This window comes from Pristis pectinata, chromosome 7 (genome assembly GCF_009764475.1).
Source record: "Pristis pectinata isolate sPriPec2 chromosome 7, sPriPec2.1.pri, whole genome shotgun sequence".
NCBI lineage: Eukaryota > Metazoa > Chordata > Chondrichthyes > Rhinopristiformes > Pristidae > Pristis > Pristis pectinata.
In genome coordinates this window covers 102,348,707-102,363,039 of record NC_067411.1, presented here as the reverse complement: position 1 = coordinate 102,363,039, position 14,333 = coordinate 102,348,707, and the positions used below count along the sequence as shown (strand labels likewise).

General features: G+C 43.9%; 1 protein-coding gene across 7 annotated transcripts in view; it reads right to left on the bottom strand.

Annotated features, from left to right (window-relative positions):
- The window catches only part of atg10 (ATG10 autophagy related 10 homolog (S. cerevisiae)), a 202,086-nt gene that overhangs the window by 162,970 nt on the left and 24,783 nt on the right, over positions 1-14,333 (bottom strand). For 6 of the 7 annotated variants that reach the window (XM_052019787.1, XM_052019789.1, XM_052019785.1 and 3 more), the window contains 2 exons: positions 12,507-12,629; positions 11,050-11,178 (listed from right to left, as the gene is read on the bottom strand). In XM_052019787.1, coding sequence (XP_051875747.1) covers positions 11,050-11,178; positions 12,507-12,629 — 252 coding nt within the window. Of the gene's footprint in view, positions 1-11,049; positions 11,179-12,506; positions 12,630-13,700; positions 13,853-14,333 lie in introns of all 7 variants that reach the window. The other variant, XM_052019792.1, reaches the window with a different exon arrangement.

Here is a 14,333-nt window from a genome sequence, read left to right as displayed (position 1 = left end):
ACTGTCTCGTTGACGCTAACTGACACAAAGGAATTTCGTCAACCTCTAAACAAAAACGTCTAACTGCCAAAGCTGCTGCAGATAAGGGAAAAGAAAGAATATTGATAATGTGGCAGTGAACAAGATCTGACACGTTTTAACTAACCCAAAATTAGTCACTGGAAGCTCATGGCTTAAGATCCTTAAAGTGATGGAGGTGCTTGTGACTTTCCCTGAGGAGTAAGGCATCAGGCAACCTTGCTTATATGTTGAAGACCAGTGAATATGGAGCAATAAGAGTATCCAGAGATTCAGCAACAACTAAACAAAATGAGCAAAATCATTGTCAAAAAAGGTGGGCACCAAAGTAATAAGTGACCAAACATTTAAAAACAAGCCCAAGCTTTGTCTAATATGCTGATAAGAAGTGGTACATTGGTAGGTAAGACAAGTACATTGATAAGGAAGGTTTAGAGGGATGTGGGCCAAATGTGACTAGCTTAGTTGAAATTCACATCAAATCTCAATGAATTAATATTGAATGCATCTCTGGTTCTTTACATTCTGTAGAGGAACCAGCTTTCATTGACGACAGCTCCTGGAGTTCCATGTTTATGCTAGATGTTGCTGTCGGTTTTATGGAAAAATAACAGTGACTGCTGACAGCCTTGCTGCAATTTCCTTGCCATTTTCTTTTCAAATGGGGTTAGACTTGCATAGCAATTCACACTTCCCTTGCTAGGATGCCCAATGTAAAATGGGCACAATGGCCAACTGTAAATGTCAATGGCCTAGACATGGTTAAGTAGCAAGAACTGTTTTCTTCCAGGGGGCAAGGAGCTGAGAGTAAGGAGGCACAGCAGGGAATGGAAAGTCCACTCAGCAATCTTTAACCTCATTCATTTTACTGGTATATTTAGTTCAAAATGGCCCAGATTTTGCAGTAAACATAAGTGAGTTGATCAGCACTCATTAAACTTCCAGAAGCCACACATGCTGTTAAATATGATCATCAGTAAGCTGCTGCTCGGTTCACAACGCTCCTCCACAGATCCTACTTTAGAGGGAGAATCAGTATGAAAATCCACAGATGAAAATGTGGGTGGTCTGATTGGTAACTTTGCAGACAAGATGAAAGTTGGTGGAGCTGTGGATAGTGAGGGAGGTTGTCAAAGGATCCAGATGGATACAAATCAGTTAGAAATTTGGGCAAAGAAATGGCCAATGGGAGTTGAATCCCAACAAGTACAAGGTGATGCGCTTTGGGAGGTCAAATGTAAGAGGAAAGTTTACAATAAATAGCAGGACCTTCAGGAGCACTGATGTACAAAGGGATGTTGGGGTGCAAGTTCATAGCTCCTGTGAGCAGCAACACAAGTAGATAAGGTGGTCTAGGCACACGTGCCCTCATCAGTTGGGGTGCTTGAGTAAAAAAGTTAAGTCACATCGCAGCTGAGGCACTGTCTCAAGAATGCAACATCAAAGATTCCCACCATCCAGGCCATACCAACTTCTCACAACTACCATCAGGCAGGAGGTACAGAAGCCTGAAGTCCCACACCACCAGGTTCAGGAACAGCTACTTCCCTTCAACCATTCAGTTCTTGAACCAACCCTCAAAACTGTGATCACCACCTCAGCAGAGCAACACCCTGACCACCTTGCACTAGAATGGACTTTATTTTATTTTTGTTCTAATTGTGTTCTTTCTTGTAAAAACTGTTTTTCTTGTGAACGTTGTGGATCGGATGCTATGTACCTGTGATGCCACTGCAAATTTTTCATTACACATACTCATGCATACTGCAATAAACTCAACTTTCAAACCCAGGGTTAAAGGCCAACAAATCCCCAGGGCCTGATAATCTGCATCCTGAAATACTGAAGCAAATGGCCCTGGAAATAAGAGATGCATTGCTGGTGGAACTCACAGGTGTCCAGCCCAGACAGTGTACCTGGCTGAGTGCCGAAGACCCCTGCAGGCCAGCTGGCTACTCAACATCTCGCATCTTCTGTCTGAAGTTACCACCTGCTTCAAAAGGGCATCCATCGTACCGGTACCCAAGGAGAGCACAGCAACCTGCCTCAATGACTACTATCTGATAGCACCAACGTCTACTATAATGGTGCTTTGAGAGGTTGGTTCTGGTGAGAATTAACTCCAGCCTCAGAAATGAGCTGGTTCCCCTTCAGTTTGCCCATCACCACAACAGGTTAACAGCAGATGCTATTTCTCTGGCTCTCCTCTGTACTGGGTCATCTAGACAATAATAATGCGTATATCAGGCTGCTGTTCAGTGACTACAGCTCAGCATTCAACATGACCATCCCCTCAAAACTTATATTGAAGTTCCAAGACCTGGGCTTCTGTACCTCCTGTTGCAACTGGATCCTTGACTTCCTCATCAGCAGACCTCAATCAGTATAGATCAGGAACAACATCTTCCCTTCAGTGACCAGCAACACAGGTGCACCTCAAGACTGCATGTTTAGCGCCCTGCTCTACTCCTTATACCCACAACTGCATGGCAAAGCACAGTTCCAACACCATCTGTAAATCTGCCGATGACACCACTTTTGCTGGCCAAATCACAGGTGGTGATGAGTCAGTGTACAGGAGTGAGAACATCTGGTTGGGAGGTGCTGCAATATCAGCCCTCATGCACAACATCAACAAAATCAAAGAGCTAATCGTTGACTTCAGAAAGGGGAATTCAAGAGACCACGTGCTCATTGGTGCACACGTGGCGGAGAGAGTCAGCAACTTTAAATTCCTGGGTGCTAACATCTCAGGTGACCAGCCCCAGAACACAGAGGCAATCACAAGGGCAGCATGCCAGCACCTCGACTTTCTTAGAAACTCCAGGAGATTTGGCACATCACCAAATACTCTCGCAAACTTCCCCAGATGCACTGTTGAAAGTATTTTAACAGGTTGCATCACAGCCTGGTATGGCAAGTCCAACGCACAGGAATGCAAGGGGCTGCCAAGAGTAGAGGACACAGCCCAGTCTATCATGGGCACAGCCTTCCCACCATTGACATCATCTACAGGAGGCATTGCCTCAAGAAGGCAACATCTATCAAGCATCCCCGCCATTCAGGTCATGCCCTCTTCTTGCTACTACCATCAGGCAGGAGGCAAGTCCCACACCACCAGGTTCAGGAACAGCTACTTCCCTTCAACCATTAGGTTGTTGAACCGACCTGCACACCCCTAACCCTACCTCAGCAACGGGACACTATGGACCACCTCTTGCACTGCCACGGACTGGTCTCTAATTAGTGCAAAAAAAAAGACACTCAAATGTTTCTCCCACCCCAACCCAGTCTCTTTATTTAAACCCCTCTTCGCTGGTCTTGTATAATTTATGTACAACTCATTGTGTTGTCTGTACCTACTTGCCTGTGATGCTGCTGCAACAAGTTTTTCCACTGTATGTGCACATGACAATAAACTCAACTTGGTCTTTTTTCTAAGTTCCATAGACTCTCGAACAGCTCCAGCAAACGAGAGAGTGACTAAATGTTACCCCATATTTAGAAAAAAAGCAAGTGGAATGATAGACCAGTTAGCCTGACATAGGTGGCAAGAAAAATGCTGGAGTCCATTACAAAAGCTGTAATAACAGAGCACTGGGAGAGACAGTGTGGAATTACAAAAAGGGAAGTCATGCTCAACACATCCATGGATTTTTTTGTTTGAGGATGTAAACTTGCAGAGCAGTTGAAAGAGAACAGGTGGGTGTGGTGTATTTTGACCTTTAGAGGCTTTCTCCAAGGATAACAGGGGTCAACACTGGGACTCCAGTTATCCACAAAGTATGGGGATGATTTAGACGAGGGAATTAATATAGACGTCACAAGACTGACCAGGAGCACGAACAACAAGGAGGATCGAGAGAAGCTCCAGTTAGATTTGAACACGTTGAAGGAGTGGGCAAATGAACGTCATCTACCGTATACTGTGGACAAATGTGAGGCTAACCATTCTGAAGCCCAAAACAGGAAGGCAGATTATCTGAACAGCAATAGATTGGGAAAGAGGAAGTGCAATAAGAATAGAAGTCGATGAAGGTTAGCATGCAGGTGCAACAGGCTATTAGAAAGACCAGTAATAATGTTACTATATAGAGAGAGGTTAGTGAAGGTTGACTGCACTGATCCCTGGTAGGACTAATGTATACAGAGAGATTGGGTTGATTAAGCTTGTATTTACAAGAGTTTAGAAGGAAGTGAGGGGATTTCATTGAAACCTACAACATTCCAACAGGATGGGGCAGACCCAATGCAGGAAAGACATCCCCAGTGGTGTGGGAGTTCAGGATCATGAGGCCAGTCTAAGAATAAGGGGCAAACCACGTTGGACAGAGACCAGGAGAAATTTCTTCATCAAAAGACAGGTGATCTTGCAGAATTCTCTATTCAGAAGGTAGTTGAAGCCACGCCATTAAATATATTAAAATCACATACCACCAGGCTCCAGGACAGCTTCTATTTCCACTGTTGTAAGACTATTGAACGGTTCCCTAGTACAATAAGATGGACTCTTGACCTCACAATCTACCTCATTATGATCTTGCACCTTATTGTCTGCCTGCACTGCCCTTTCTCTGTAACTGTAACACTTTATTCTACATTCTGTTATTGTTTTACCTCAATGCACAGCAATGAATTGATCTTTATGAAAAGGTATACAAAAACAAGTTTTTCCACTGTACCTTGGTACACGTGACAATAATAAACCAATTTATTCAAGGAGTTAGGAAGAGTTCTTCGGGCTAAAGAGATCAAGGGATGTGGGGAGAAAACAACCGGAGACTGAGTGTGGATCATCAGCCATGAAGGGTGGGGCCTCCTCAAAAGGGCCAAAGAGCCTACTCCTACTTTTGTTTTCAATATTTCTGTAAATGAAGTAGGAGGACTTAGCGTTGCTATGGAGATGAACAGAGGCAGCAGCTGCGATGGTGGATGTGTGGTTGGTAGATAAAGTCAGGCTGTTCCCATCAGCAAGTGGGTCAAGAACCAAAAGGACAAAGAGTGAAGGAGATCGGCAAAAGAACCAAGTAAGTGACAAGAAGAATTTTTCTTGTACAGAAAAAGGCAGCGAGTGTTTAGATCTGGAACGCTCTGGGTGGAGGGAGTATGGAGGGGTGGGGTTTAATGGTAAACAGGGGAGGCAGATTGGGCACTCAAGAGGCACTGGATGTGCTTAATAGAATTGCCCCCTCTCCAGAGTCACCCTGCAAGTATGGGATTAGCGGGATTGCCCTTAAATCATGGATGGAATTAATGGATCAAATGGACTCCTTCTATACTCTACCCGTTGAGAGTCTGATAATTCATGTTCAGCTGTGAAGGCAACACGTTAGAAAATGATTTACATGCTCAAAGCTCCTCAAGCTGGGAGGTCTGAACTGTAATGTTTTGATTGTGAAAAAAAGTTTTAAAAAAATGCCTGTAAATAGTTACTCCAACAACTTCTGCTTTTTTTTAGGTAATTTTGAAACTTCTGAAATATGACAGTAAAAGTGATAGTCTCTGATGTTTGATAGAGAGAGTACATGAAGTTTTGACATCAAAACACATACAATTACTTAAACAACAAATACAAATTTTCATTTTGGTTATCACATGTCAAAAAAATTGTTCAATGAAATAGACAGGTCTTTTCCCGTCAATGGAACTGTGCTGTTAATTAAGTCAAAGGAAAAATCTGTTCAATCATTTGATCAAAGGACAAAGGACAGTCTTATTTGTAAAGAACTTAAGGATTTCAAACTGTTAAAACACACACATAATCCACACAACCTTGGCTTCAGCACCAAATCTACATCTGCTGGCTTAGTGAAGACCCAAGGCTACAAGATACATAGCTTCAGAGATGTAGCAATGGCATCACCCTGATTCAAAGAGACAGCTAACTGTCAGTAAAATATTTCTTAATAATTTATTAATATTTCAGATCAATTCATCTATACTTAGTATTTTCCTGCAAGGTACAGGCAGGTCCCCAGGTTATGCAAGGATTCCATTTCTGAGAACTGCCCATCAACTGAATTTTTTGCGTAAGAAATGAACAATCTTTAGCTTCAACAGCCCCGATTTGCAAAGAGCAAACTGGGGAAGGACAGCGTAGACGCTAGTTGTTACCAACAAGTGGACAGTGGCAAACGTTTGTCTGAATGCAGCCAGGCTGGAGTGACGGGAGTGGAATGCAACAAGCTGCAGAGAGTAGTGGACTCTGCCCAACACAACACAGGTGCATCCCTCCCCACCATGGGGAGTATCTACAGGAGGCGCTGCCTCAAGAAGGCAACATCTATCATCAAAGATCCCCACCATCTAGAACATGCCATCTTCTCACAGCTACCATTGGACAGGAGGTACAGAAGCCTGAAGTCCCACACCACCAGATTCAGGAACAGCTACTTTCCTTCAACCATTCAGTTCTTGAACCGACCAGCACAACCCTAATCACTGCAATTTAGCAACACTATGACCACATTGCACTAAGATGAACTTCATACTTTTTTGTTCCAATTGTGTTCTCTTGTAAAAATTGTGCTCAATTTATGATTAATTTGTTTTTCTTGTGAATGCTGCTTATCTGATGCTATGTGCCTGTGATGCTGATGCTGCTGCAAGTTTTTCATTGTACCTATGCACACATGGACTTGTGCTGAAGACAATAAATGAGTTTGTCTTTGCTAATCAGCAAGAGAACCATCGGCAGTTTAAAGGAAAATGTGTGCCAGTGAGAGGCGGCTTGGGGTTTGATGTAACCTGAAGGAGAGTTAAAAGAAGGCACTGGCTTTTTCTGTGGGTGATCTCTGCATTGTTTCTGGGTGGAGAGATTAGAGGATTACACCCGAGAGCAAAGTCTGAAAGAGTCCAGTTAAGGTTTCTCATTGGATTCAGTTATTTTCAGCTTACCAATTGGCCTAATTCTCATTTCCACCCCCCCCCCCCCCCAAGGCCACCCCTCAGGTTGAGGGCAACTCGTTTCCACTCCAGTGCAGTGCATTCCAAGATGACCGGCAAGGCTAATTGGGGACTGATGAGGCCACAGGTGAGGTAGGTGGTGGCTGATGGGGCAGGCGGGCAGGCAAGCAGACAGTTTGGGAGGCGATGTGTTCCTTCTGCCATGTACACTGGGATTCCATAACAAAGGGACTCCACCTGCTCAGTGCCTTCCTAAATGCTCCTCTTCCACTGTGAGCAGCTGATGGCAGAGGATTCCCACAAGTCAGAAGGTTACTAATTTTTCCAGGATGCGTTGGGAAGATCCTTGGAGTGGTTCCTCTGCCTGACAGGTAACACCTTTCACTCAGGCATGCGAGTGGCATGGCCTGCAACTTGGGGCTGCCCCAGTGCAACTACAGCATCTATAATCTGGTGCCTTTGTCTGGAGTAGGAGACAGACGTTGACCCACTTATCTTGAAAAAGGATTCAGAGGATTTTGTGGAAACAGAAATACAGAAGAATGTCCTTTCAAATTTGGCTACCCTCAAATTGGTCTTCATTCTCCATCTGTACATGGAATGCAAGCTGCGATCTGAACCAACTGCAGCAGGTTGGAGACAAACGAGGCTGTACCATTGTCCCAATCTTCTTCTTTGCAATATTGTATCTCACCTCCAACAGGTTTCCTACAGGAGTGGAACTAAAGTATGGCCACAAATGGAAAACACTTCAACCTACATCATCTCCACTCCAGAACAGGTCAGTGAAACCTGTCGGTGAGCTGCAAAGGGCAAGTAACTCTTGCACGTGTACTCAGAGGCCGAGATCCAGGCATCTGAGATAGGCAGCACAATGGACAACTAGTAGAGCTATTGCCTCACACCTTCAGCAACCTGGTTCCAGTCCATCCTCTGATGCTGTGCGTGTGGAGTCTGCATGTTCTCTGTGAGAGAGAGTTTCCTCCAGGTGCTCCAGTTCTCTCCCATTTCCCAAAAAAGGTGCAGCCTAGTAGGTTAATTGGTCACTGTAAATTTCCCCTAGTGTGCAGATTAGTGGTAGTATTTGGAGAGGAATGGGGAAGCAGAAGGGAATATGGGGAGAAAATGGATTAGGACAGGATTAGTGTAAAAAAAATCCTGCTTGATGGTTGGCTCAAACCTGTTGGCTGAAGGTCTGTTTCAGTGCTACATCTCATTATGACCCTATAATCATTGATTCATTCACTGAAACAGACAAGAGGCTGGTTTTGTACAGAGCAAATCAAAATTTAAAAAAAAAGTCACCTAATGACACAAAGTTAGGAGGTGTTGTTGATAGTGCAGAAGGTTATCATTATTTACAGGGGGACCTTGATCAGTTAGGGCAGTGGGCTCAGGCAAATGGATTTCAATACAGAGAAGTGTGAGGTGGTGCATTTTGGAAAGTCAAACCAGCATAGGACTTATACTGTCAGTGGTAGGGGACTAGGGAGTGTAATGGAACAGTGGGACCTAGGAGTACGAGTGCATAGTTCTATGAAAGCAGTGTCACCGGTAGACAAGGTGGTGAAAAAGGCATTTAGCATGTGAGCCCTCATCAGGCAGGGCATTGAGTATAGGAGTTGGGACACTATGTTGTAATTGAACAGGTTGTTGACAAGGCCACACTTGGAGTAGCAGGTGCAGTTTTGGTCACCCTGTTATTGGAAAGATGTGGTTAACCCGGAAAGATGTGCAGGAAAGACTCAGGAGGATGTTGCCAGGACTGGAGGGCCTGAGTTATAGGGAGAGGCTGGCCAGGCTGGGTTTTTATTCCTTGGAACATAGGAGAATGAGGGGCGACCTTATAGAAATGTTTAAAATTATAAAAAGGCATAGATAAGTTGGATGGTAACAGCCTTTTCCCCAGGGTAGGAGAGTCCAAAACTAGGGGGCATAGGTTTAGGGTGAGAGGGGAAAGATTTAAAAAAGGGACCTGAGTGGCAACTTTTTCCACGCAGAGGGTGGTGAGTATATGGAACAAGCTGCCAGAGGAAGTGGGTGAGGCAGGTACAACAGTATCATTTAAGAAGCACTTGGATAAGTACATGGGGTGGGGGGGGGGGGGGGGTGGGTGGGCTGGGAGGGATATGGGCCGAACGCAGGAAATTGGGACTAGCTGGGTGGGCACTGTGGTCAGCATGGACTGGTTGGGCCGAAGGGCCTGTATCCGTGCTGTATTGCTCTACACCTATTTCAATTACAGTTCCATCTACTCTGCTTCCTGCAAGGATTCCATTCTCCCAGGTTGTCTTCCTTCATCCGACCTGTTCTGATGACAGGACTTTTCACATCAGTATCTGAGAGTTGCCTTCACCAAGGCTTCCTTCCAACCAGGGCTGTACAGCTGGTAGGATCAGAGACCAAAGTTCAACCCTGGCTTAGGGCCCGTCTGTGTGGCGTTCCCATGTTCTCGCTATAACCAACTGTGTGGGTTTCCTCCAGGTGCCCTGGCTTCCTCCCACTTCCCAAAAACACGCAGCTGAGTAGCTCAACTGGACACCGTAAATTGCCTCTAGGGTGCAGGTGGGTGGCAGAATCTGGAGGAGGTGATCAGAATATGAAGTATAGAAAACCGGGATTAACATAGGGTTAGAAGACATGCAACTGAATTGCTGTTTCACCTGGATGGCAAAGAGGGGAAGTAAAAGGCCAGCTGTTGCATGGGCAAGTGTTAGAGGAAGCGGGTGGATGTACAGATGTGATGTCAAAGGCAGCAGTCCCTTCAGAACAGTGAAAGGGGAGGGGGAGAGGAGACGTGCTTGGTGGTAGAGGAAATTACGGATGATAATGGTTGGCATGGACTTGGTGGGACATAGGACCCGTTTCTGTGCTGTATCCACCTATGATTCTATGACCACGTTGACAGGTCCCTCAATCACACTGCCTCCATTTCCTGCACTTCTGTTCTTACCTCCCAGCAGCAAGAAGGGGGAGACCACCTCCTCCTCACTTCCTAATCTGCAAGTCTCCATATTCCATAGATCATTATCCGTGATTTCCACTAAACCCTACAGAACACAGGCCCAGTTTTCTCACTCCTCCAGTTCTGATGATGAGTCACTAACCTGCAACATTAACTCTCTCTCAGTACTGTCTGACCTGCTGAGTTAAAAATAGGTTTCCAGTATTGAGAATGTGTTTTGATTTTCATAAACCAAAATCCCCCATCAACCTGTCCTCGGTGCACAACATTGCTCCCTCACAAAAAGGGGTCCACAACAAGACCCTGGAAAGTCAAAGTCAAGTTGTTATGTGCACAAGAACATGTGTACAGGTGCAATAAAAAACTTACTTGCAGCAGCATCACAAGCACATAGTGTCATAAGCAGCATTCACAGGAAAAATATAAACACAAATTATATACAACTTTTAAAAGAAAGAACACAATTTAAATAAATAAAACAAAGTCCATCTCAGCACAAAGTAATCACAGTGTTGCTAAACTGTAGTGATTAGTGTTTTGCTGGTTGGTTCAAGAACCGAATGGTTGTATGGACAACATGTTATTTCTTTGGAACTTCTTGATGAAGGCAGACATTGACAATGACAATGGTTGTCTAGGGAAAAGTGTTTAAAGGTTGAGAGCTCAAATGTGCCCCAAAGCTCAGTCTATCCGGCAGCCCTGATCCCCACCTCCTGAGACATGTACCATCTACAGCAGGTACCTTAAAGCATTCGAGGCATCAGCAGTGGAAAATCCACCAAATGCTCTGGCAGGATAAGCAAACCAACATCAGCATCCACAACCAAGCCAATATCCCAGCTCTGATAGGCCTTAAACTGTTAATGACAAGAATATTTCCAGACACTGAAGTTCATGTGCCAGAATCCTTTTTGGGAAGGGTCATCATTATCTTTACTACCATGTCTCAGTTTATTCTTTGAGCTCATGGATTCATTCTTGATGGCATTAACAAAGCTTGGCTTTTCACAGAAGGCCATGACACTAACTTCCTATCATCTTTGTTACAAATGACTTTATGAGAAGATTAACTTATAAATTTAACAATATAAAAAAGGCATTTTGATACAATTAGAATACAAAACCACGTACCAGAAACGTTTCATTTCTGGTACTCTTACCTCTTCCTCAGAAAGAGGATTTGCTTCACGAGACACAAGGTCTTGATGGCAATGATCTCTTGCACACAAGTAGTTTTTGGAATCTTTACATCTCAATTGTACTTTTACCATGTACCCCTCATTGAGCTCCTGTGAAAATAGATACACAATATGGATTTTAGTCTGCACAAGTTTTGTTGAGATTGCAGAGCGCCCCAGTAGAATGCAGATCACTTTTCCCAGTGTACTGCTGATTTCAGGAGAGAACATGAACACTTCACAGCCCTCAACAGAGTGCTTTGTTGACTGTGCTCATCTGGCACCTTCCAAATGTGACTCAGGTTTCCAGTTCCTCACCCTTTTAGCCAGTGACCATCATACCACCGCTTCTCATCACATGAAACTCCACCCCCTCAAATCCCCTCCAAACTTCCTAACTTAACTTGGGAGCATGGCAGAGAGTCATCCATTTCTTGGTCTAAAACGAGATCCTTCACGCTCACACTGTTGCAGCCCTGCTAATTTTTCCACAACTCAGTTAAATAGATCCTTAGTTCCCTTTGTTCCAACAGCATCTTCAGCCTCTGTCCCTTTTCCACCCAGTTCCTCCTACATCCACCCCACCCCCATCACCTGGGGTCTCTCCCCTCCTCCACCCACCATCTGCCCATCACCCACACACCCTGCCCACTGGGTCCCCTCCCCACCTCCCTTAAATTCCCTGCTTCACCTTCCTTTTCTATCAGATTCCATTTGCAGCTCTGTCACCTCCACCCATCAGTCACTCTCCCCTCCTCCACCTGCCCATCACCCCTCCTCACCTGGATCCACCTATCGCTTGCCAGCTCTTGACCCACCCCTTCTCTATACTGTCCACCTCCCCTCTATCTTTCAGTCCAGATGAAGGGTCTCAGCCCGAAACATCTGTCCACTTCCCTCCACAGGCTGCCTGATCTGCCATGTTCCTCCAGCTTCTCGTTTGTTGCTGCAGGTTCCAGCATCTGCCGTCCCTTGTGTCTCCACATCTGCAGTCGAGTTGCTGTCCTCTCAAAACTATTGTTTTCTGGATCCGTGAACAGAAATTGCAAGTTTCCCCTGCATCCCATCCAGTGCTGTTACTTTCTAGAACTGCATGTATTGTTCTAGTGTTGGCCCAAATAATGTTGTATGCATTTCTAATAGGTCTTCATTCACCCACTGACTGATACCCACAGACTTCAGTTTTCTTATGGCTCTGAGGCCACACGAGGTCAAATGCTGCCTAGATGTCAAGGGCAGTTGTTCTCATTCTCACCTCTGGAATCCAGCTCTTTGGAGCTCAGCTCAAGTAGTCCTGTTGAAACCCAAACTACGAATTGGAGGAAAAATAATGGAAGTGAAGAAATATAAAGATGTAAATATGAAGTGAATGAAAAGTGTCTGAATCCTTCCAAGTTCAATGATTCAATGTAACTGAAGCATTTTAACCTCCAGCATACCTTTTCCCTCCACTCCCAGCCATTGGAGATTTCATCCGAATGCTTCAGAAATAATTTACAGAACTGTTGAAATTGCCGCTCTCCCAAACAAACCAGTTCGTTTTGGTTAAAGTTATGCGACATCTGCAGACACCAAGAACAAAAAAAAAAGTGATCTTATTAGTAATTTCACACACAGCACGAACAACAACAACAACTAGACCATCATTTTCAACTTTCAGGAAGTTTGGATGTGTAAATCTGTGGTCATACAGACCAAAATTATTTTGCATTTCAAAAAATGGGCAAAGTGGAACAGAAACCATTACATTGGAACGATTCATGCAATAAATAGATACTGGAAATCAAGTATATCTATTTGAGTTTAAGGTTTATTGCCGTCCCTTGTTAGCTTGACAAATTTTGAACAAGTATCCTCCATTAGTAAACAAATGAATGTGGATGTTCCTTTCTGAAGTAAAATCAGTGATGTTCAGAGTAGGTGGCTATTCTTTGCACTGGTACCTGGATAATCCAACTTCAGTGTCATCTACGACAAGTCCACTTGTGCTGTTAGGGGAGAGTGCATTCGTCAGCAGTGCAAAGAGGTTCTTGACCTTGCAGCAAACAGCAAGGTGTTTGTGAAGCAGTAGACGGAGCTCAGGCAGGTACAATCAAGGTAAACTCAGTCAAGATTAGTGTATGGTAGTTTACCAAGCTCAGGCTAAATAACTAGTGCCAGTCATTCCCTAATATACCACAAATAATATATTTTAAACCAACAAACTTTATAACAGCTGAACAAGAGATGAGCATTTCTCATTTTGAGAATCCTCAGGCTGATTCAGAAAATTACCAAAGAACTACCTGCCACAAAGTGAGCTACATTAAAACCAGCGAGAAAGTTATTATTGTGGCAGGTGCCCAGCTTTATTCTGCAGCCCCTCTGCTGTAAAGCCCCATGTTGAGCATAGATAAAATCAACCACAAAGAACCAAAAACACACAGCTATTTCAGTAGCTTATTTGCAGCTGTTATTACTCCTACACAGTTAGAGATTTACTAAATAATTCATCAGAAATAAGCATTCATCAGCAAGGACAAAATATCCAGTTATGAAAGTACATCTAAAAAAAACACATTGTAATTACATTTCCCATTCTCCATTGATAAAGTGGGCCCTAGCACAAGACCAAACATCAGCACAACCCTCACCAACTCTGATGTTTCCTTATTCCCCACAGCCCCGTGAAGCAGTGTACAGCTTGGTCAGTCTGCGGCACCAAATTAAGTTACAGCCATCAGCACTTCTGTTCCCATTTGGTGGAATCTTAAAAGAGCAGTTAAAGATGTGCATAATAGATTATCTGGAAAAAATAGAACAGGGCAAAGAAGTTCAAAGTTGACAGAATCTTTTCCTTTCATATCTAAAGTGAGGGAAAAAGCTTGCCGAGGTTCCTAATGTTTTCATACCGAAAATGAAATCTTTAAGTTCACATTCACACTGCAGCCAAATGTCAGGGGATACATTGCAATGCCTAATCACATCAAAAACTGCATTACCAAGATGGAAATACAGTAATTGCAAGAAAACTTCACATTGCAAACTTAAATTTTAATATAAACTTCCATGTTTCAGTTGGATTTTATAAAAAAAAGTGTATTTTAGGGATTTATTTTTGAAAAAACACCTCCTGTGGCCATCATCTCATGCACTTTGCCAAATAATAGCCGGGAAATTCTATTCCACAGTGTAATGTTTACACGTGCATTAGAACCAGTCTTACTGGAAAAGCAATCAGAAAATTCACAGATTATTGCCTAGTCTTCCTAATACTGCCTTCTGGA